Source organism: Cyprinus carpio, chromosome A12 (assembly GCF_018340385.1).
Source record: "Cyprinus carpio isolate SPL01 chromosome A12, ASM1834038v1, whole genome shotgun sequence".
Taxonomy (NCBI): Eukaryota; Metazoa; Chordata; class Actinopteri; order Cypriniformes; family Cyprinidae; genus Cyprinus; species Cyprinus carpio.
Genome location: NC_056583.1, coordinates 13179451 through 13203406, shown reverse-complemented (window position 1 = coordinate 13203406; position 23956 = coordinate 13179451). Strand labels below are relative to the sequence as shown.

Below are 23956 nucleotides of genomic sequence, written 5' to 3'. Positions count from 1 at the left end.
ATTGGTTTTGTCTCGTCGCGCCGGGAAACATTATGACAGTATGGTAAGGGGCGTAACATTTCCGTCACACATTTCCGAGGTATTCGGCCAATCACAACGCACTGGATAGCTGGCCAATCAGCGTAAACCTCGCTTTTCAGAAGGAAGAGCTTTGTAAAAATCGACACGTTTCAGAAAGGCGGGGCATAGAGGAGAAACAATAATGTACAGTATGTGGAAAATAATGTGCTTTTTTAGACTTAAACCGCATAAACAGATTTCATTACACCAAATAATGTTCTTCTTTAGCAAATCATATGACCCCTTTAATTCAAACTCAAATTCCAATACTTTTTTTTAATCAAATTTAATTTAAAGTCCATGAGCCAGACTGAAATTTAAAAAACATTCTCAATCCAAATCTGAATGGTGTGTTATCTTGGTATTTAGTGTAAATTTAGATGTGATTGCATTATTATTCTGTCACACCTCAGTCCATGGACCATTCGTTCCATTCAGTTATTTTGTTTTAATATTGTATTTGAACACTGCTCCCTATACCCCCATTGCCAGGTACTGCCATTCTGCCTTATCAAGTATTCTTTCCTGCCCATGTTTTCACCCTGCCCTTGTATCGACCTCTTTTGCTTGACTTTCAGATTATTCCTCATTTAATTACTGATTTGGATTTATTTGCAGATTGTCTGCTCTACCGTGTTTAGAACTTTGCCAGGATTTTGATCATGTTATTCTGCCTGCCGGTTTGGATTGTTTGCCATTTGCTTTTTTCAAAAAAAGGCAAATGGATCCTAACGTCATGAACACTATTCAGCTCCTGCCATGTCTACATTACATATACATTTAAAAAAAGATATTACCCCCATAATTAAGTACTATATACTTTTATGCAGTGACTTGCAAAAATGCAAATTAAACACTTGATTTTAGTTTCAACCACTTTAATTATGGCTTGGCTTACAGCTTACAAAACTTCAATTTCTATCTTCCCCAACACTGCACACAAATCAAGAATGCCAATCACTATCAAATACCAGCAACAGACTTCAACTAATTAAATGTTTACAGGCCAATATCCTAAATCTCCTCCAAAAGGTTATATCAGCTATCAACTCACCACAGCACGCATGTGAACATGCAGTAGATGAGGATAGGACCCACCTACCAATGCTGGTAATGACATTCTGGCAGGCACACCACAACAATGAGTCCAAGCACTATCACACCTTGAGGGTATTTCAAAATAGCTTGACCTGATGGAAAAATAATGCCAGCGAGCATTGCTCCAGCAAATTAGGCTCAGCATGTTCCTCTCCTTCAACAAGATAACAGTGTTGCTTCAAATCCAAAGGAGAGAAAGACTGAGCCTATCTATTCCTCCCTCTCATTACATAGTCTTTTTTGCTCTATTTTGCCTCACTGATTGCAATAAAACACTTTGCAGTGTAACACGTATGGCTATAATATCTGCTAATATCACACTGTTTTTATGAGGGTCATTTAGGTCTTAATGTAATGCTTGAAATAAATATGCTATTAAATATAATTATATTCCTAATTATGTATAATAATCTAATGTTGCAAGCTATTACTTGACAATTGCATGGCTCACAGCAAATATAAATGGCACTGTTAAAAAATATTGTATAATATTGCTTCTCCCTGGAAGAGAGAGAAAAATATATATTCTATGCAACTTTCATTTGCATAAAGAGATAAACAAGGAAGAAAGCCTCGTAACTCAGTTATAAAAAATATTGCACCACATAAATTAAAGACCATCTACACAATATTGTGGCTTGATTCTCTAAATATCAACAGTGAATATTATATTCCTTGATTTCAGTACACAGCGTTCACACTGGCAAATTGGGGCCACTGATGTCAGTGTTCAGTTTAAATCCATTTAGAAGAGGTGGGTAATACATTTTGAATCGGTCTGGCATAGTGGCATTTGAGATTAAAGTGGCTCTCAGCAGCTAGACTGACCTATCAAGAAATCCTTTTGCCTTTCCCAAAGATAAACCCCCCATCCCCAAAATGCATGAATGACATCTGCTGATTACTTTTTAATTTCATTATAGGAATTTAATGAGAAAATCATCTTATTAACAATGATCGGCTCTACATAAATGGCGACGGTGAACTCATTGTGGTCCCCTGACTGTCTGAGTACTCAGCACCTTTAGCCCAGACACAATCCTAAAATGTCTGCTGCTCTGATGGGGTTAGCCAAGCCTCTGAACCCTATGAAATGAGCTGTCCTCCATTACAGACTGCTCCAATTGAATAAAGGTTGGGACATAACCACCGCCATAACCACTGCCATAAATCGTTTGTATTATCTGCTGAAAACACTGGCAAACTGTAGGTGTAGGATGAATTCGGACAAAGTGAAACACTTGGGTTTAATAACATATCATTTTGTGAAAGAAAAAAAAAACTATTCAGGAACACTATATACTAGCAACAAGCATTTTTTAACGGCATTTACTAATTAATTTATAAATATTTTTAATTCATGCTTCTTTTAAAATACCTCAGCTAAAATGACTATACAACTCTCATTGGTCAATCGCTGCATTCTGCAGTTAGTTTTAGTTTACTAATAGTCACTGTCGTCCGTGATAACAATAATGTATATTAGACGCTCATCCGGTAACTGCATTAAGTTCATGTTTTGTGTAGGCTGATATTATACCTGAATGGAGAACACCATTACATCTAACATCTACTCACCAAATGTGCATCCATTTTTATGGCCCTGTCATTCATCCACATTAATTTGTATTTCAAAGATAGTTTGGCTAAACTGGATAAATTGTTTTGTCTGTCATAATGGACATTTTTGTTTTAACTGGAATCTTTAAGATTACCTACAGTAAAATAGTGAGGTATTGATGAAGCCATATGGATCACATTTGAAAACCAACACCAATGATGAATTGTCATAAAGTGTCTCACTTTACCTGTATTATCTCAGTTGTTTCTGCTACACAAGTCTTGTTTTCAGTCTGAAGTGGTTTGAAAAGGTTTGTGGAGAGTGCTTCAGAAATGTTTGAGAAAGAATGTCCCCTCCATTATTACATGACTGCGAAATATCATCCAAAATGATTCCAATTGAAACTCTGTGTTTGACTGAAATGCGCACCCACTTTGAGATAAGATCTAGCATATGACTGGTGTCTTTTATATATGAAGACTGAGAGTCTGGAGGGAGTATTAAATCCATAAATAACACAACATACTCTTCCTCCAGAAAAAAAAAAAAAGTATTTTTCTTTCTTTCTTGGCTTTTTTTATACTTCAAGCTATACAACATCAGTTCCAACTGGCAGCATGCCTGAAACACTGCTTCTCTTCCTCATAAAAAAAGTCTTTGAAGTTTTGTGTCAGAGAGCATTGAATGAGAACAGAGTAAGGTGATGGGATTTGTGATGGATGAGCGGCTGTTAGATTGCAGGAAGTGCTTATAACCGAAATGTGTGACCTTGTGTGACTTATGCTACAATTAAGATAAAGAGTTGGTCAGTTCGTACTTGTTTTTAGCCTGTACACAATGTCTCACATGAAGCCAAAGTACAGAGTAGATTACCATCTTTTAATCACCTGTGTCTGTGAGGTAGCAATATTGATTTATTTCTAAATATTGACATTGTGGTTAAGTTAGAAGGATAGTTTTTTTTTTCTTTTTTTCCCAGAACAGAAACCCAGTGGCGTTTTCCTCCAGTGCACACGTACATTATTTTCTCTGCGTTTCATTTAATACACCACAGTGTATGAATGAATGCGACAGTGGAAAGTCAGCAAAGGTACGGTTGTAGTAATTTAAGAGGCCGTTCCACTTTTGTAATTACATTAACGAGGCATCCGATGTGCAACGGCAGGCGTAATGGGATTTTAAATACGTATTGATCAACACGTCACAGCAGGCTTTCTTCTTCCTATCACACTCATCTGTGACAATGACACAAGTGAGTGATGGTATCTGAGGCGCATTTCTCTGCAATGAAGAAACGATTGTAAGCCACTACCACAGCATTTTTCTAGATTATAGCAAAAGCTAAACACGCTAAATGGAACAAGCTGCCTGGATGATTTCACTTGCAACCGACATGAGAGCTAATGCACAAAGACCTTTCACGAATAGAACAAATTTGATACATCTACCACAACATTGCTCACAGGTGCAGAAGGTTACAGTTCAGAGGATTTACCATAAATACCCAAACTGCTGGTATTCTTTATGCTGCCATGTCAATTAGACTTAAAGAATTCTAATTTGGAGTCTGCAGGCTTTGCAGTGCCTGCAGCAACGATTCAGCTTCACAGGCTCTCTCCTTGTGAAATGACAGCAATTAGACCCACCAGCCTTTTGCGCACAACCCGTATTACCGCACATCTTTTGTCCTCCCCAAAGCAACTTAGCATGAGAGCAACAGTAATACAGCTGCAAAGAGTAGACAAGCCCAATCTCATAGACGCACACTTCATCTATGCTGTTTGGCACTTATTTAAATAAGATATTTGCACTTGTCTTTGAAAACCCTAAAATCAAAAAAAAAAATGTTTATTAATCACCACAAGAAAGCAAACACACTAAAAAAAAAAAAAAAAAAAAAATGTCTCTGTGAGGGCTTAGAGTTCATTCATGCTGAAAGCAAGGACACTGCTCAAAGTACCCCTGATCTTCAAAGGTCTCTAAACATATGACATAGTATCATATTATGTCATCTGGATTACAAAGACAGAGAAACTTAGTTAACAGGTAAAAGAATGTAAAGTTTAATACAACTAAAGTTTAGTTTACCTGAGAATTTACATTTAACAATGTAACTGTAACAAATTATTGTAATAAATTATTACAGTTATTCAACATTAGGTTTTTAAATGATCAAGCTTTTTTTCCTTGGGGTTTTATTAACTAAAATTGTCTTCAGTCTGCTGTAAGAACTTGCATGGACTGTTTTTGTAACATTGCAAATCTTGCAGGGCTCTTTGTGAAAACCAGCCCAAACTTTCATTATAAATGCTAAGATGACAAGCATGTGAAATCGCATGGTGATAGATGTGCTCTTCCTATTTTTCGCTTAAAAACTTTATCTCACATTTAAACACACCTTTAGGAGAAACAGAATAGCTAATACTAAAACTTTTTTCATAACTTCAGTTATCATATTCGGTCACAGCTTAATTCAAATTTAAAACTGCAACTAAAAATGTCTACTCTGTTATTTAGTTCTGGCACTCAATTAACATGCATAAGAAAGTAATAAGAATAGAGATTTTATATGTATATATTTATTGACTTTTACAATAAATTTCAGTCATGTTGCTAATTTATATTCTTAGCCATGCAGAGCTCAACTGAACATCCCAATATTAAGATTGAGATGAAACAGAAGTTTTCCTGAATCTCTGATTTTATTATGTGCTGCCTTGTAATTAATTAGGCTGCAGTTATTGGTAAATTTGTGTTGTAATTGTTTCAAATTTAATTGCAGGGCTTCACTGAAGCACATAACAAAATGTGTGCAATTAGGAAGATGCTATGAGAACGGTAAACAGAATATAAATGAACAAGAAATGCAAATTTCACTTCATTTCCTTTCTCTAAAACAAATGTGGTCCTTACACAAACATATATCCACAGAAAAATAACACAATGCAAAATTCATTTGATAATGCCAGCGTGACCCTGCTGGCAAGGTCAGCTGCAACACGCACCATTTCATTCAATTTTACAGACAGATGAAAACCAATTTTCTATGAGAAAATGGAATGAGAGAAAATATAAATGCCTCTGAAAATGTATTCAAATGTGCTAAGAGAAGCCTGAAGCCCCCACATCTCCTGTGGGCATTAGCCCATTCAGGATAGTGAGATGGCCTGGGTGTCAATGCCTTACAGAGCACAATCAAAGAGACCCGCCAAAGACAGAAAGCACACCTACCTGTTCCGCCTATCCCAGATCCCTCATTTTTCAAACCAAGGTGAAAAACCCCATCAGTCAATGTGTGTTTATAGTTCAGTGGATAAACCAGCATGCAGTGGTCTGTGAGCCAAGTGCAGGATGTGAGTACTTGCAGTTGTGATAGTGCCTGGTGCCGTCCACTTACCTTAGCTGGATCTCTTTGGGCTCTTCAAAAATTGTAATTTAATATCAAAAAGCAGTAAAGTGCTACTTAATTAATATGCATTGGTGCGTATAGGCTGTATGGAATGTTCTAAAAGAGACTAAAGCCTGCAGAATGTGAAAATCCGAATATTACCTCTTACCTGATTTTTTTTGTGATGATCTGACAACACATGTATTTATATTGAATGCTTTTAAATGTGCCCTTGTCAACTCCTTTGTGTGGTCAATATTTCATGCTGATTTTTTATATATATATATATAAATAATGGAGATATCCCTCTCTATCTATAGAGAACTTTATTCTATCCATATAGACATCTATCTATAATTTTATTATTATTTTGTAATACTGTAGATTATGACAAATGGTTAATTGCCTTTAGGAATTAATAAATTTTATGTTGCTAATAATAATGCATCTACATTTTCTGTGCATTACTAGCAGACTAATAAAAATGTGCTGTTTTCCTTTCTAACCCTACATTACATTCGTTGACACATTGCACAATGACGCATTCCCAATTTCATGACATCTCACCTACCTTCCAGCCCCTCATCATATTTATAGCGAGTGACACAGAAAAATCAGTGTGACTTCAGTACCACAAACACATGAATAAACAGATGCATGTGTAAAGCCACAGGTACAGAAATATACAAGCATAAATAAAACAACTCAAACTAAACCACAACATAACATAAAATAAAAGAAGCATTATATACCTTTTCTTTTCCCTATGATATTGATATAATGGTTCCATGAAGAGAAAGTCCAGAGAGATACAGGAAAATACAAAGGAGAGGAAAGAGGGCAACAGTCAGAATCATGGCCGCGTGTTAGATTCAGAGACAGAAAAATGAAAGGTTACGTTCAGAAGAGACTCCATGCATTGCAGACAAATAGAGAGAGGGCAGGCAAGAGGAGATGGAAGCTTCCTATCGTGATACATGCCAGAACACGACAATGAGAGAGATGAGGGAGAATGCATGAATATCGAACAGACGGCTAATGCTTTCCAGTTTCAGAGTTTGAGAGAATACAGACTAGCACATTTACAAAGAGTGAACAAACCCCTGAGAGAAGTCCCTGTAACTCACATCATCCACTGGGTTGAAAGTATTTTTCCCCCTCTATATGAAAATGAAGTTGGCAAGCAGCAATGGAATTTTGGGGCTGTTGAGAGAATGACGGAGAAAAAAACTAAAGCGCAAAAGAAGCGGTATGATGGGTTGAGGAGAAGTTAAAGCGAAAAGACAGAGAGAGAGAGAGAGAGAGAGAAGGAGAGACAGAGGAGAGGGTGGGGAAAAAATGGAAAAGACCAAACCATTCATTGACTCAGCGCCAAGCCAGAAAGAAAGCAGCCCCAGTAAATCCCTACCAGCAGTGAAGGGAGATGAGGAGGATTCAGCACAAGACAGTGAGAGAGATAGAGGCTGAGAGATGGAGGAGGGAGTGGCTGATGGAGGCAAAAAGGTGAGTAAGAAATTAAACCCATACCTTGGTCGCCCATCATCAGGTGCGCAAGACCTTAAGGGAAGACAAGAGCACAGTCAGCACAGAGAACGGGATCATGGGAAGGATTTTTTGTCACACTGACACACGGGCATCGTCTGGACAGAGGATGCCTGCGGTGCAGGGTAGGGGGAGGGGGGTTGGGGTGGGTTCAAGAGGTGAGGGAGAGAGTGGGTGTGAGGGAACATTCAAAAAGCATTTCCTCAACCCACCGGTTGCAATGCTTTATTGGTCACACTCAAAAGAGACAAATCTAGATTAGAAAATAAAAAAAATATCACTTCGCTGTCACCATACATCAAACATGCCGTCCGCCTGGTCAAACTTCCACAGGAAGAAGATGACACATACACATACTGGATCTTAACAAAATTAAGGTTAAATAGGTTGCACACTAAAATGTCAATACAATAACAAAATATCTGCAGCTTATATTGGGATAAATAAATATTACCCATTTCATCTTTCATAGGATGTCTGTTTAGGTCCCTGTGAGCCACAGCCAAAATATATAGTAATACCTCCAAAAGAATGAATCTGAATAGAGAACGTATGTTTTTGCCTCAACTATAAACTGTATTTGGAATTGTTAGTAAGAAATGGGAGTTTGTCGTTTGTCCATGGTACTTACCTGTCAAAGACTGTCCAGGTTTTCCATTGCAGTGAACGCTTCGTTGTGTATGGATGTGAATTTCCATGTAATTTATTCACTATATAAGGGTTTCCGAAGCGCATATTAGGAGCTACAATCATGTGTCTGTATCTTTGGATGGAATTTAAACAAGTTTGTGTCCATTTTGCTCCAGCCTCTGGTTTCTTGAACCATGTGCATGGATTTGAGTGAACCATGTGTTTACTGACAACTTCTAATTAAGGAAGCGCTCTCGATAATAAAGCTGAATGAAGTTGCATACCTTTTACCTGTGTTGTACACCAGTTCCACTTACTGTTTTTGTACCATATTCAAATAAATAGGAAATACAGAATATTTCTAAAAGAACGGGTTGAAATATGAAGACAGAGAGAAGTACATGAGTAGGGACAGGGGTCGGATGAAAAGAAAATAGGAAAGAAAAAAATGTCTACCCACCTCCTACATAGGCCTCTTCTGGAGGGGCGGCCGAGGCGTGAAGAGAGAGAAGGAGACATTGATTAAGAAGCATGCAGACTGGAAGGTGGCCCAGCCTTGAGGATTACCGTGGTTACCATGCGTCTTATCATCCTGTGCCCAGGCCAAACATTCATTACCATGGAAAATACGGAGATTAGAGGGTTTATTTGACTTTAAGTGTCCTCTGTCCTCCTCAAGATTTAATCTCACTGAGTCTATAGCATTCTGAAAGAGTGTTGTTCCATGGTGAAATGATGATAACACATTATTAAGTCATTCAAAAACTGATAAAACACAAGGTGAAATTGACTCTTCACAGTATATCAATGACCATGCGCAAACATGCACATCATAATTAACTGGAAGACGGAGAAAAATGGTGGGACCACAAACTTCACAGAAGTTGTTTTACAGAAAGCAAATTAGGGAAAAATTTGGGATTTTTTTTTTCTTTTTTTTCTGATGGGTATTGAAGGACTGTTCAAAACAATTTGCATCCTTTGAATTAATATTTATCATTTTGAATGGCATTCATGGTTGCGTGTGAGGGGAATTTACAGGGGCTTGATGTGAAGCATGCACGTGTTCGGAAATAAAAATGCCGTTAGGTAGATGATGCAAAATGAACCTACTAAGAAAAAACAACAAGGTCAGTAATAAAGAAATGTACAATACCTTAATATGCATATGCATGTCATGTTATTACCCCCTTTTACATTGAAATTTTCATTTTTTTTTTAATTACCCTTTTTTCTGTTCCAAAATAAAAAGGGTACATTACCTTCATTCATGCATTCATTCAACACACCTTTTACTTCTGTTGACACTTTCAGTCCCTGGATCAACTCACCCAAGACTCCCTAAAAATGGACTTGGCTATCTTAAAGTTAAAGCATCCAATCCTACCTCCATGTTTTGCATCTTGAGGAGGAGAACAATGACCCGGGACTTACCGCAGCCGGTTCCTCCACCCGACCAAACACAAATTGCATGCACCACTACTTCCACAAAAACAAAAATGCTGATGAATGTATGAATAAACAAAACAAAGGAGAAAAAAAATAAACAGAAAAGAGTCATGCCAGAAAATATGACAAAGAAATATTTAGCTGTTAGTGTTGCAGTGATAAATGACAGGTGATTTTCTATCCTCTCTTATCAGCTTATGAAGAGACTGACAAACCCTACTTGCTTTGACAAATGTGCAAACTCATCCCACTGACAAAAAAAAAAAAAAAAAAAAACAGCTCAGAGGGATAAAAGTAATGCTACAAAAACAAATCCTAAACAGTTTAATTAGCTTAAACCATCACAAAACACTAACTAGCCATCTACACTGACTCTACAGCAGTTTAAAGGACCCACTCTATTGATTTTTTTGCTTCAGCCCATCCTGCATACTGCAGAGACGTGTGTCACATTCTCTCTTACATATACAATACAATATAGATATACAGTATTTGTGTGTGTGGAAGCAGCAGCCATTTTGGAAGAACACCACACACACACATATACGCTCCGCCTGGTCTTCTCAGAGGCCAGCTGACTGAACAGCGGTTGTATTTACATTTCACTGACTGACAGATCAGGATCATGTAGCCTCTCCTTAGCACTGCAGAGCTCACACGGAGCCAGAGACATGCAGGCTTTCATTGAGCTGACAGCTTCTTTAAGTGCTGGCCTTGCATACTGCCCCGAATTTGGCAGAGAATAAGAGATAGAAATGGAGGATGACCTACACGCACACACGCTCACCCTTACTCCGGCAGAGGCCAGCGCAGGCATGGGGGCAAACACGATGTGACGCCCGCACTCATGCAGCCCTTTACAAACAGGACTGCAGCTCCAGATGCTCGTTTAAAGCAGTTTTCAGTAAGTCAGAGCATGTTACTTCCAAACGCACAGGCATGGAACTTGCCCAAGGGGATCATATGACGAGCGTACGCTTCGCATAGCGCAGCGGCAAAGTCACTTAAGATGTAGCTGTCAACAACGATTTAATAAAACATCAAAAAACTCTGATAATGACCGCCTGGTTGAAACGGGGTGAATTGTGTGGTACAGGTTCCTCTGCATTTGATATCCTAAAGAAACATCCAACTCCCATTTGACTAAATATTAGTGAGTTTTGCCCATAGTCAAACAGAAACCACTGGAAAATATACCCAAAACATACTTCTAAATATAGTGCTTTGTCATTGCGCCAGTGATGGGGATTTTAATCCTCTTCACCAAATCTAGTTTAACATTTCCCCCACAGGGAGCAATGTGCAGCATGTTCCATATTGCAGTCATCTACAGTACAGAGAGATTAGTGAGCTTAGTCCATCTGGAAAGGGTTCATCCGCCACTGATAGGGGAATTCTCAATATACAGTGTATTTGACAAGGGCTCCCCCTCCATTCAAGATTATCAAGTGATGTTATTGGATCAAGGAAGGTAAAAGTCAATTGCAAGACATGGGGAGAACCCATAGATATAGTCAAAAGATTTTATACGGGCCTAATCCATTTTCTGTTTTTGACCTACATTGTTTGAATTTGCTTCATTTATGTAGGCATTGTAATGTGCTGATTACACAAATGTCTTTTGGCTTAAGGATAAGTTACCCAAAATAAAAATTCTGTCACCATTTATTCAAACCCATATATATGTATAGTTAGATGCCACATTCGACCTCTCCAGACACGTCAATGCATCCGCCATTTTTGAACTGTCTGTATGTCGTCACTCACAATAACAATCAATTAATTTCAAGATGAAACAACATACCGCAGCATCTGGTTGTAAAAACCACCTAAACTGAAATTCCTGAAGAAACTGGATAAACTTTCACAGGTAAGAATGTGTTGGTTTGGGTTTTTAATATGTATTAACTCAATAAATGCCTTGTTAGCTAATGGCTTTGTCTTCTTGTATTGTGTAAGTTAAGCAAAAGCATCTTCTGAAGTCTACTGAAGATACAGATATCCATGTGCGTATAACTAAAGTTGTAGTGCAGATGCACCTGTACCTTGTTCTCGAGTGTTCACAGACTGGCTTTGACATTCTAATATGGCGGACGGCTTATGTATAGTGGCCCATAGAAACAGCCGCTAATAGAGCATCTAGCTATACATATCTATGTTCAAACCTGTGCAACTTTTGTGTTTTGTTGAGCACAAAATCAGTTTTCCTTCATACAGTGGATCAATGGGGTCCTATAATCAAGAGATTTTTATACTGGTAAGTCTTACTCAATTAATCCATTTCCTGTTTTTGATTAATAGTATTTGCTTAATTTATGTATTTTTTTGTTCTGTGGAACACAAAATAAGTTTTTGTCCATACAATGAAAGTCAACATGATCAGTTAGTCAAGAGATTTCACACGCCTTGCCTTATAGTGAATTAATCCATTTACAGTTTTCCACTTTGCAAATATTTGCTTAATTCATGTAGGTATTGCAATGTACAGATGACATAAATGTCTGCTGATGTAAAGAGACAGTTCACCTAAAATTCTGCGAAACACGCAACATATTTTAAACCGTTATTGTCCATACAGTGAAAACCAATGAGGTCCAAATGTTTTGGGCCTCTATTGATTTCCGCTGCATGGACAAAAATGGTTTAAAATATGTTGTGTGTTTCGCAGAAGAAAACAAGTCGTACAGGTTTGGAATGACATGGGATCAAGTAAATGGCAACATTTACATTTTTTTGGCGAACTATCCTTTTAAAGTCTATCTTTTGTCATCTTCAATACAGGCCCCTGGTGACGTGATTAAATGAGTCACTAAAATTAATATGCTGATGTATCCCATTAAAGCAGGCCCTTTATTTCATTAGCAAGAGGTTAATGAGTGTACACTACACTACACCACCCTAATTAATTTGCATAGGTCCAAAGCAGAGGTAAAAAAATGCATTTAAAATATGACTGCATCATTAAACGACACAGTGCACAGCCAGGGACCGACCCTTACAACGTTAGCTCCACCACAAAAGATAATAGATGAGGTGAAACAATCTAATCGCTGTTGTAAACAAGCCCTCCAACACAATCCAATTCTCCAACCAAAGTCTCCCAGCATATGAAACCACATGGACATCAATTGCAGATCCCTTACAGCCATCTTAAACCAGGAGACGGAGCACATTATACAGTTAATAGAGCATAAAGATAAGGTATCAATGGCTGCAAGCTGATACAGACCAGACCCTTTTGGCTTTCCAATTCAGACTTGTAAGAGCATTAACCATAATAACACAAAATAAGGCTCTTTCTCTAACCCCAGCAGGACAAAAAATATCTCATTACCCGTAGCACTGTTATTCTTTGCGGTGCGGACTGCCTCTCCCGCTGAGAGCCCCACACCTGCTCTGCTAAAGAAGGTTATTACCACAACTGCCTGTCGAGAGTATGACTGAGTGGACGTGTGGAGAGAAAGGACATATTTAATCCACATACAACCCTTTCCTGCCTGAGATCTACAAACACGTACACACGCTCTCACCGCACTGCAATTTATTCCATGACGACGGAGATAAAGCGAGCAGCACATATATCTAAATGAAAAAGCTAGCCATTCATCAATGAACCATTTAATATGCAGCTATTTCTTTTTTATCTGCAAAAAATACGAGTCTGAGTGTTTTATTGGCAACAGGGGTCGGTGGTCAGGTGACAGATCACTTCAGTCATGAAGCTGACAACACACAAAATGACAAAAAGTTGCCTGCTTTCCCCTCAGCAGGAACTTCATGGGCCAGATTTGCATTAATAAAAAAAGAAAGGACAGATTTAGGCTAAGAGGAGTTTAAAACAATGCTGTATATTTCATTTGAGGAATTAAGCCTTCATAATGGCTTTCCTGTCCTGCATGGTGCCATTTGGAGATTTGTCATTGCTCTAATAACAAAAACAGCCAAAGACGTAACGAAAGGTAATTTGCACAATTCTGACAGAAAAAGGAGGGATCATACACTATTAAAAATAAAGATTTTAATTGGAATCTATGGTTCCATGAAGAAATTCTTACATCAGTGGAACCGTTCCGTAGCACAAAATGTTCTTTATAGTGGAAAAAGTTTTATTACATTATTTAAATATACTTTGCCAAAAAAAGGATATTTTTCATTAAATTGTTTTCTGGGGAACTCAAAATGGTGGTTCTTCTTATGGAACCTTTATTTTTAAGAGTGTAGTTCAGTTAATCTAATAAAATGCATGGTAGATTTTTGAATCTAACCAATCTGATAAACAATTCATTTGTCCACTGACCAACAAAATCATCAAAGCAGTCTAAAGTGGAAAAAAAGAAAGCAGGCAGCGCCAACGCCTAGCACCGCTAGCCTCAAGATCCTCCAATAATAAATAAATAACACTAATGATTCAGAGCAACACGTCCCGTAGCCTCCACCATCTCCACATATCCTTATGTGTCATCCAAAAGCGTGTGACGGAGGCCACTCAAAAGCTGCGTGGGCAGGTCTGTTCTGACTCACCCGGCAAAGATGCGCATTTCTACCAGCACAGGGGCTGGAGAGTGGTGCATCTTGATTTTAGGCAGCTGCTGAGCATCTAAGGGCCCTGCCCTTTTGTCATAATCTCATCAAATCCACTAGACGATGCTTTTCGCTGAGAGCCCAGCGAACACCGTACCACAACAAGACTGCTATTCTAGTTTGAACATTTGTCAGTGAAACATACTGTCTCTCTGTTGAGCTTTAGGAGGGCAAAATTTACTCAGTGGGTATGTAGTTTCCTTGGCAACATGGTGCCTCTTCGGCTTTCGGCCTAACCCAGACTATATCCATCAACATCAAGATCAGTCCACAGAGACCATTGTAAAAATGAAGAAAAAGATGGAAAGAACATAAAAACAGTGAAATCAGACACCAAGGGAGTAAGTCAAACTAGGAAACCAACCAGAACATACATATTCAAAAGGGAACAGACTTTGCATGAAAATCTGAATTGTTGTAATATGCGTACAACCATCCATTTTCAAAAGATCGAATCAGAAACGGCCTCCCCCTATTTAGTTACATCATCAATCGTTTTAATCACTTCTGTAATTAAAATAAGTTTGTAAGTGCAGTAGTGGAGGTTTAGTTGTAAAGCTGGATTAAAAAATGCTTTGTGATGGTTGCTGAATGCTGTATTGAGTATGTCATTATTTTTTCTGTGATATTGAAATTGTAACTTTGGCTAAGTCATTAGTGACTCTATGAAACATCTGGCTGATTATATAATTAGAGCATCCAACCCCTTAAATTCAGACGGAGAATAATATTCAAATCATCATACTTCAATCATGGACTTGTGTGCATCATTTTTGCAGTTAATTGTAATGCCAGTGCAGTGTCAAGAGTATATTAAATTAATTTAGCATAAAAAAAGAGCAAGAATCCTCTGCTGACGTCATGTTATCAAAAACACAGGCTTTCGTGGATGCTCCGGAATTGACACAGATGGCACTAAAGCCTATTTAAATGATCTCCTTCAGATCACTGGCTTTCTCCGACCGAGAGCAGCGGTAATCTAATCATGTAATGTACTGGGCCCATAGTGGAGGCCGGGAACAGACATGATGTAGCATGCACTGCCTCTGAGGAACTAGTGCAATGTTAAAACGAAAAAAGAAGTGAAAAGGCTGTGTTTAAAAAGACATTTCAACACCTCAACAACGGAGACGACGAATCCAGGCCTCTTACCTTCACTGCAGTCTTTTCCCTGGAATCCCGTTTCGGAGCAGTCGCAAATGGGCTCGTCGTTGACGATGCTGCAGACTCCTCCGTTCAGGCAAATGTGGTCAGCTTCGCAAATGCCACTGCTGACTCCCTCGCTACCGATAAGCAGCGGCTCGGAACTGTTCACCCTCAGATTGGTTATCCATCCTTTGTAGGGGACCTGATCTTTGATGGCCGAAGACGTGAGGCGTAATGCTACAGATCGCAGTTCAGGAGGTATCCCTCCTAAGAATAAATGGCTGAAGACCGTCATGTCCCTCCTTTTCGACTTAACCTCCACCCACTTGATCTCTTCATCCACAACTAACGTAGTGATTTTGAAATTCCTGCGCAAGGTCACAGCATGCCAGCGGCTGTCATTGACGGCGGTATCGGACAGCACCGTCGCCGGCTCGGCACAGAAGATGGAGAACCGCAAACTTAGTCTACCATTATGGATGAGCAGTTCCAAGAAGTCACAGAATCCCTCATCGTCAAAGTACACTAAAAGTCCATGAGCGCTTTTGGTCTTCATGTTGAAACTCATTTCGCTTTCACAGCAGGCATTCCACATAGGAAACCGTGCCCACTGGCCTTCTGCGCCGGTGAACTCCATACTGGCCCCCATGTCGACAAGGCAACAAACCAGTAAGCCTATCCAGATTAGATGTGCTCCGTTACGCATTGAGAAGCTCATTGTGAATAGTAAAGGAAGTTAGAACTAACAATAGAACTAATCAAAAACTAAAATGCTTTAGCTTTCTTAGTGATGTGCTCCTAAAGTGTAACAGAGCTCCCTATAACATACAGGACTGCTATGCATTTGGGGTAATTTACTCATTGTTCACTGGGAGAGGGAGAAGGCCTGTGTTACAGCCAACTCTTTTTCAAAATCTAAATATACAAATCAGAACAATAAAGGGTGTCGCTAAGGTCCAAATACTGGTCTACAAAAATAAAAAATAAGGCTACTGTTTAGCTTAAAAAAAACCTTCAGTGGGATCCAGATGTGCTACAACGGGGCCAAGTCATCAAAGTATCTATAAATTGCAGCCATGTGTAGTGCTGTACAGCAGAGAGTTCATTAGCGGTATACAGGGACATTAATGTCAGGGTCTTTTAAGTCTAGTTAAAAGTCATTGTGTAGGCCTAAAGTCAGCACTAATCAAAAGCAGAAAAAAAGTAGACTTTGCAGAGTTAACGCGCAGGCCCAAATAGGGCCCTCAGTGTTCACAAACCTTCAATTCACATCCGTTTTGACATATTGATCCATAATCTGAAAAGAATGAAAAATAATATTTTAATTTCTTCATTGGAAAAGAAAGATAAGGTGGCCACTTTTAAAAAGATAGATAGCATACACAATACAATCATTCATACACAAAACCACAATTTCATAGTGATATTGATATTGAAACCACCAATTTCTTGCTGATATTGATTGCATTAATCTTCAATTACAGCAGAATTTTTTTATTTGCTTTTCTCATTATAGTTCTCAGTGATTAGAATTCATGGCTTATGAACCAGAAAACTCCAGTGCATTTCAGCTGTTGTTTTTTTCCCCCAGTATCAAATAATGATTTAATAATTTAATAATCAAACAAGGCAAAAACAAATCTATAATTTTCAGAGGTATATTGGGTTAAATCAGAGTAGCTTTAATGAATATAAATAGTACAAAATGGTATCCAATAGAAAATAAATGTTATTTTGAATTGGACTATGGCTATTCCATACCACTTTGTTTTAATTATAAAGAGATTCTCAAATGACATTTCCTCTTTAGTACCATGAAATATAGCTGCTGTTTCAAAATGGGTATGTAAAGTATAACTTTTTCAATTAAATGTACAGTAAAATAAAATACTGTAAAAATAGTGATTACTACATGAAGCATTCTGGTCATTATATATATATATATATATAGAGAGAGAGAGAGACAGAGAGAGACAGAGAGAGAGAGAGAGAGAGAGAGAGAGAGTTTGATATATATGGTTAATATGCCATCCTATTTTAAGATAATTTTGTTTCTGTAAATAGAAATTCTAATAACACGGGTAAAATAATGGAAGACCACATGACGGCTTAAACGTCATCAAAATTTGTCTTTTCAGCAACTGTGTCAATAATAATATAAATACAAAACAAAGTGTTTCCACACAAAAGCACAAAACAATATTAGAATAACACACATACACTAAAATAATCCAGTAAATATTAACTTAATAATATGACATTAATATGGCATGCAACATAAAACCCTCCAATGTGCATACCATAAAACAAAACTTAAAATTTCCCCATAATTAAGGCTATTCATATTTTAAAGTTATAAAATGAATAAACTTTTTATTGAAATTATACATACCATTGGATATATGTAAATATGTAAATAGTATCCATAAAATATTTAATTTACACTTTATGTATATATTTTTATGAGTACATTTTTATGTATAAAAAAGTGTTAGAACATTTTACTACTGGATTGCGTTTTAAAATATAAAATCACATCGTAAGGTATGGTTGACTTTTTACTATGGTATTTTGCCTTCTTTTCCGTTATAATTACAAATATTTTTATAGCGTATGTAGCCGAGTCAGACGTACAGGCAATCATATGTACAGTTATTTCAGCAAGAGGATATGTGCAGTCTGACAAAAGGTCCAAACGGGCGGCAACATAGAAACTGTGTAATGGGGAAATCTCGTTTGATTCAGTGAACCTCGCTCGGTTCAAGTCCTGCATCCCAAAATGAGCCCAGGGCGGGGGCTTATCGCGCGCCTCTTAAGCATTAATGACACTGCAATTGTCTGGCCTCTGGGCTGTCTGTCAACTGATCTCAACCAATCATTTCATGCTTGAATTCCTATGCGTTTACTGTCAGGTTTACACGGGGGTACTTAGCAAGATAACAACCGACCCCTTTCACAGTTGGACCTTACACAACATATCATATGCGATTAATGTAGAGAAGGCAGTCTTATTTACCGTATTCGCGAAACGCTTACGGTAATGCCTTGCTATCAGTAGCTACTGTAGATGGAGTCTCGAACAGCCCACAATCATCCTAATGGCGATTTACAGTCTCACAACAACGGGATCCTACAAAACATATCTGCAATTTAAAATCTACTTTGAAACAATAACAATTTTCCTCTGTTTTTCCTTTCCTTTGATTAAAATTGGCGATGACTCAGATGCGCAAAACAGCCAATAATCAACCACCATCTGCTCAAACTGAGCTATAAAGACACATTTAACACGCTTCTACCGCGCTCTCTTTCAGACGCTGCGAACAGGAAATATAGGGGGTCATCAAATATCGCTTAAGATGAAGCAAAGGCCAGCTGTAAACACGAATAAATCGGCCATAGAGCGAAATTACACACAAATGAAGCCCAGCTGCATCATCTCACCTGCGCGTGACTGCAGTGAGCGCGTGAAGCACAACCATAACTCTCACCAAAAACGGCTCATAACCTTAAATACGCCTTCAAATTACATTTACACAATCCTTAAATATTTTACCTTGAGAAATGGACCATTGTGCACCCCTTGACAGGTTAACCTCACTGATGAATCTGGTTGATTTCCTCCACATCGATTCAGGCTTTCATCTGATTAAAAATAAAAATAAAAATAGAAATAAAAAAATCACTGCATCGTTGTCGAATGAGCAGAAGAAATAGGAGCGATAAAACTGCGTACGCGGATCTCCTAAGTCCCAATAGATTTAAAAAGAAATAATAATAATTCAAAATGGAGCCAACAACCAATTAAGATTCAGTACAAAACGGTTCATGCTTAAGAAAATCTCCAGTGAAAATGTTAGTTTTTTTTTGTTTGTTTTTTTCCTCGGTGTATATAAAATAGAAGATATCGCTCCCTGTTCTGTGTGCAAGACAAGGTGCGATGTGTTTCTCAGGCGAGCTTTGCCAGGGACTGTCAGCACATCGCGTCACGTGTCTCCCGGTTAGTGTGTGATGGAGACGGGCGGGGCGAGAGCGCTGCAGCACCTTGGACAGCGCTGACTGTTATTAACAACTCCACACACAAGATGAAGAAACAGCTTTAGCCGTGATCGTGTCCGCCACGAATAAAAGCATTTGCTTACTCTTAACATTACAGTGTGCATGTTGATAAGTAATATCGTCAGTTAAGGAGTCATTTGAGTGCATGCTGTTTATTTGTAATATATTTTATAAATCTGTTTTTGATAATAAAATAGTCATTGATAAGCTATCGTTATTTAATTAAACGTTTAATTATACTTGCACCATATACGTGTAACATGGGCACTGTAATGTAAACTGTCAGTGTGCATTTATATAAAATAATATGGAAGAACAACATCAGCATGGCTGTGATTTGGCCGTAGGCAGGAGCCCACAGGTAATAACAGCAATGCTGATATTCAGTGCTGCTGAAATGCTGAACAATTCTTTAAACAAGTACAGCAATTAATATCAAGTAACTTACGTTCCAAACTGATTAGTCAGTATATTTGTTTTCCACCAACTAAATTAGTTCCAAAAGAAATGTCAAGCTGTGTTTGTCGCCAAGCAACACCAAGACTAAAAGACGGTCTGGAATAGTGTATGTGAGTGGAGCAGAGTGACAGATTTCTGTTTCCGGTTGAAAGCGTCCCTTGTGAAAAAGAAGTGTGCTTAATTGTAGTAAAAGTGTACTTTTTGTGTAGTTCAATTATTAAAATTATACTTTTTAAAAAGTACACTTGCAGATAATATAATATAATTTAAATTAAATGCCACTCAAGTGTATTTAAAGAGGGTACACTTTAATTACAATAGGTCTTAACATATTTATAAAAATGCACTTTATAATAATGTCTAATTAAGTATTATTTAAACATACATTTGACATAATTATGATTTTATTGTGTTTTAAGTAAGTACACTTATTTTGATATATTTATCATTATACTAAAGCACATGTAAAATAGTTGATTCTAATTTCAACTTAAGTGTGTTCTCCAAAATTATATTTGTTAATGTATTTAGTCTATAATATATACTATGTGCATTAATGCACTTGAAATGTATATTTCTTCTAAACTTAAATACACTTTCTTATACAGTATACTCCAATAAAACTTATTGTTGAAATTTTCATCACCAGCTCTTGCACTATGAACTCTACGAAGTTTAATTTTCGACATACTATTTGACATACAGTGTCATTTATGAGAGTATTGTATTTTTATGTAATACTGTACTTTACATTTGTGTACAGAATACTTTCAATATCATTATTTTGTTCTAAGTCACTTAAACACATTTAATTGCATTAATTGCAAGCAAAAGTTTAACAGATCTAAACAAAATTAATTTGCATTAAAATACATTTGATTTTAATTAGACTTGGCTACACTGCACTGTAAAAAAAAAAAAAATGACTGACTTTTAGTTGTGTCAGTGAGTCATGAATGAGTCTACCAAATCTTTGGTCTAACTACACAGTGAGTTAGGACAACTTGAACTTGAACTGAAATGAAAAGCCTGAAATAACATGTAACCACGCACTAATAAGTATCTCTTTTGTTGTATGCGCCTGCGCCAAAAATCCTACGTCATGCCGCGCGCTACTTCAGCAGAGTTTGAAAAATGCAGAAAAATCCATGTTTCTGGAGCCGTGACGCGTGAAGGAGCTTCGCTGATCAAACGAGAAAAGAGGAGCAGCACGTTTGGATGATTATGAGACTTTATGTACTGCAGATAATGAATCAAGTAAGTACATCTTGATATATCTTTCTTTATTCTTAATTTAGTCCTGCGGCTTTCAACGGCAGTTTTTGCTATATTGACTCAGGAGGGGATTTAATCCTGTCCTATAATTTATCTATGAATGCATTCTGATGTCTGAATGTTATCGCATGCGTGGACCAAGAAATTTGGCTGCTCAAAATATAATATATATGTTTTAACTAAACGATTTAAAATGAAATTTAACGCTACTGAACAAAATGCAAAGATCCGATCTTGTAATGTTTATAATCGATAACCACCAGTGAAAATCAATATATCAGCCACCTCTAGAAATAATAAAATGTTGTGGGTTTTTCTCTCTCCCTCTCTCTCTCTCTCTCTCTCTCTCTCTCTCTCTCTCTCTCTCTCTTCTTTTTGTATTTGAATAGCGAGATATTACGTTACTGGTTGTGTTTGTAATATGGTATATTTTTGTACTTATCTGGAGTTATTCATTTTGCAGGATCAGTACAGATTTGTTACTGGAGATACAGTGTGGAGACCAGTACTGAAGAGGTGATGTTAGAAGTTTTTAATGAATTGTTGCCCTGTCAGCTCGCCCTAATCACACATGACAAGCTAAAAGTGCTATATTAAGTCAGTATCCCTATGGATTCTAAATGCTTTGAAACTTTTCTATTTGCAAGTAATATATTCTCACCTGTGCATTTACAGACCCCCTCTAATCATCATATATTTTAAATGTAACAAACCAGAGGAAGAGGACAGCAGCTTTGCTGTATCAGTCGTAGTAAACACAGGAACATCCTTCATGAACGTGTGCCAGAGAAGCTTGCAAGGCAAGATGAGGGAAAAAATTAAAGGTACCTTTCTTCATTTTCATAGATTTTGGGATATTTATCTACATTTGGGTAATTGATAAAGTTATGTTTTATTCCCTGTAAAGTAGGAATAAAAAATGTTTTTAAAAATGTTATCTATTTTTAAAGCCCAGTGTCAGTGAAGATGGTGTGATCAGGAAATCTGGTATTTATGGCTGAAGGAACATCTACCAGTAATCTACTACGACATTGCCCTGATGTTGAGGTAATTCACCTCTTAGGTGATGCAGATGTGGTCAAAAGTTTACATATACCTTGCAGAATAAACTGCTGCATCAGAGCAGAAATTGCAATTATTTAATGATTCTACCCCTCTACCCTCTTACTGCTTAAATTATTACCATTTTGCAGAGACTGCAAGGTGTATAAAAACTTTATACTGCAACTGTGTCTATTGATTTCACTCAACTGAACCATTTATAATAACTGGATATGTTTTATAACAATTGTTCTTCTTTCTTTCCTCAAGGAATTTTTTTTTTCTTTGGAACATTTCCGTTCACAGAGACTGTGGAGAGATTGGAGAGTTTACTGCCGATGGAGAGCTTCTGGGACACTGACAAACAGCACTTCCCAACAAGTTAATTTGGAGTTCTTTTTTATTATTTATTTAGTCAAACTTGCATTCACTAATGCTGGAGTAAGATTTTAGAAGAAAACTTTCGGTCCTGTTTAATGTTGGTGCTAGTAAAGGTTTGAGAATTTATGGCCTGGTTTCACAGACAGGGCTTAGACTAAGCCAGGATCATAGTTCAATAAGGACATTTAAGTCATTTTCATTAACATGCCTTAGAAAAAAACATTACTGGTGTGCATCTTGAGATAAAACAAAGGCACAGATATTTTTAAAGATCAGTCTGTGCAAGTTTCTTTCAGTTGAAACAGCTCAGAATTATATTTAATTCAATTCATATGAGCTTCATTGGCATGACTTGCACAGTATTGCCAAAGCATAATTACAGAATTACATTTTAGTCCGGGGCTGGTCTTAAGCCTTGTCTGTGAAACCCGGGCTACCATTAACACACTTTGGCAATATTTTACAATAAGGTCTCATTTACTCTACATGGAATGATAATTTTCTTGATTTTTTTTTTATTTTATTTTATTTGTATTAAGTTTGTGTGTTAGTAATCCTATACGTTATCGGGGCCAAATGACTCCACAAGGATAGTAATACCAGTAAATTGTATTGACTTTGTGGACATTGAGGAAACAGGCTTATAGATCATACAGAATTATGTTTTCTGTGATGGTGAGATTAGGTACTTTGGTATGCAAGTATGTAAGTGATTTTGCATTGTTCTCCAGACTCTTTCTAATAAGTGAGTTAAAGTGTTGCAACTGTGTATAGTGTTGGATTTTTCTTGTGCATCAGCAAAAAGCCTTTTTGTGTATTTGTTTTATTGATTGTTTTGTCAATAAATGTAGAGGGTTTTCAATTTTGTGTTTGTGTTGATTGTAACTAGGTAATAAATACATTGAAATTACATATTATAAGTATATTTTAGTTCACGTGAATTGCTTATTCAGAAGTAAATATTTACTATATTTCAAAGTACACATAAAATGTACTAAAGTCCCACTTAAGTGGTTCAAATATATCACTCAAAAGTTCAACTAAATGCATTTAATGTAATTTTAAACTAATATATTTAAAATCAATTACAAATAACATGCATTTAGGTGGTCAAAAACATTACATTCAATTCATGCTTAAGTGTATTGTTAACTGACATTAAATTATATTTTAGTTAACATTAATTGCTTGCAAGTACATTAGTAGTACACTATAACCGTATTTTAAAGACACTAGAAGCAATTATGAAAATACATATAAAGATGTACTAAAAAGTCCCACTTAAG

General features: G+C 37.1%; 1 protein-coding gene and 1 long non-coding RNA gene across 20 annotated transcripts in view; one reads left to right on the top strand and one right to left on the bottom strand.

Annotated features, from left to right (window-relative positions):
* The window catches only part of LOC109099898 (neurexin-1a), a 172055-nt gene extending 152629 nt beyond the window's left edge, over positions 1–19426 (bottom strand). For 4 of the 19 annotated variants that reach the window (XM_042767634.1, XM_042767635.1, XM_042767645.1 and 1 more), the window contains exons 1-5: positions 19012–19412; positions 15462–16752; positions 8740–8757; positions 7635–7664; positions 6860–6871 (exon numbers count right to left, since the gene is read on the bottom strand). In XM_042767634.1, the coding sequence (XP_042623568.1) occupies positions 6860–6871; positions 7635–7664; positions 8740–8757; positions 15462–16173 (772 nt within the window). In that variant the 5' untranslated portion in view covers positions 16174–16752; positions 19012–19412. Of the gene's footprint in view, positions 1–6859; positions 6872–7634; positions 7665–8739; positions 8758–15461; positions 16753–19011 lie in introns of all 19 variants that reach the window. The other 15 variants (XM_042767632.1, XM_042767644.1, XM_042767640.1 and 12 more) reach the window with 11 other exon arrangements.
* A 1462-nt stretch (positions 19427–20888) lies between these two features.
* On the top strand, positions 20889–23530 carry LOC109100339. Its single transcript, XR_006161427.1, has 5 exons — positions 20889–21230; positions 21712–21764; positions 21924–22072; positions 22199–22295; positions 22560–23530. It is a non-coding gene; the product is annotated as an uncharacterized LOC109100339 (long non-coding RNA).
* The last annotated feature ends 426 nt before the right edge of the window (positions 23531–23956 follow it).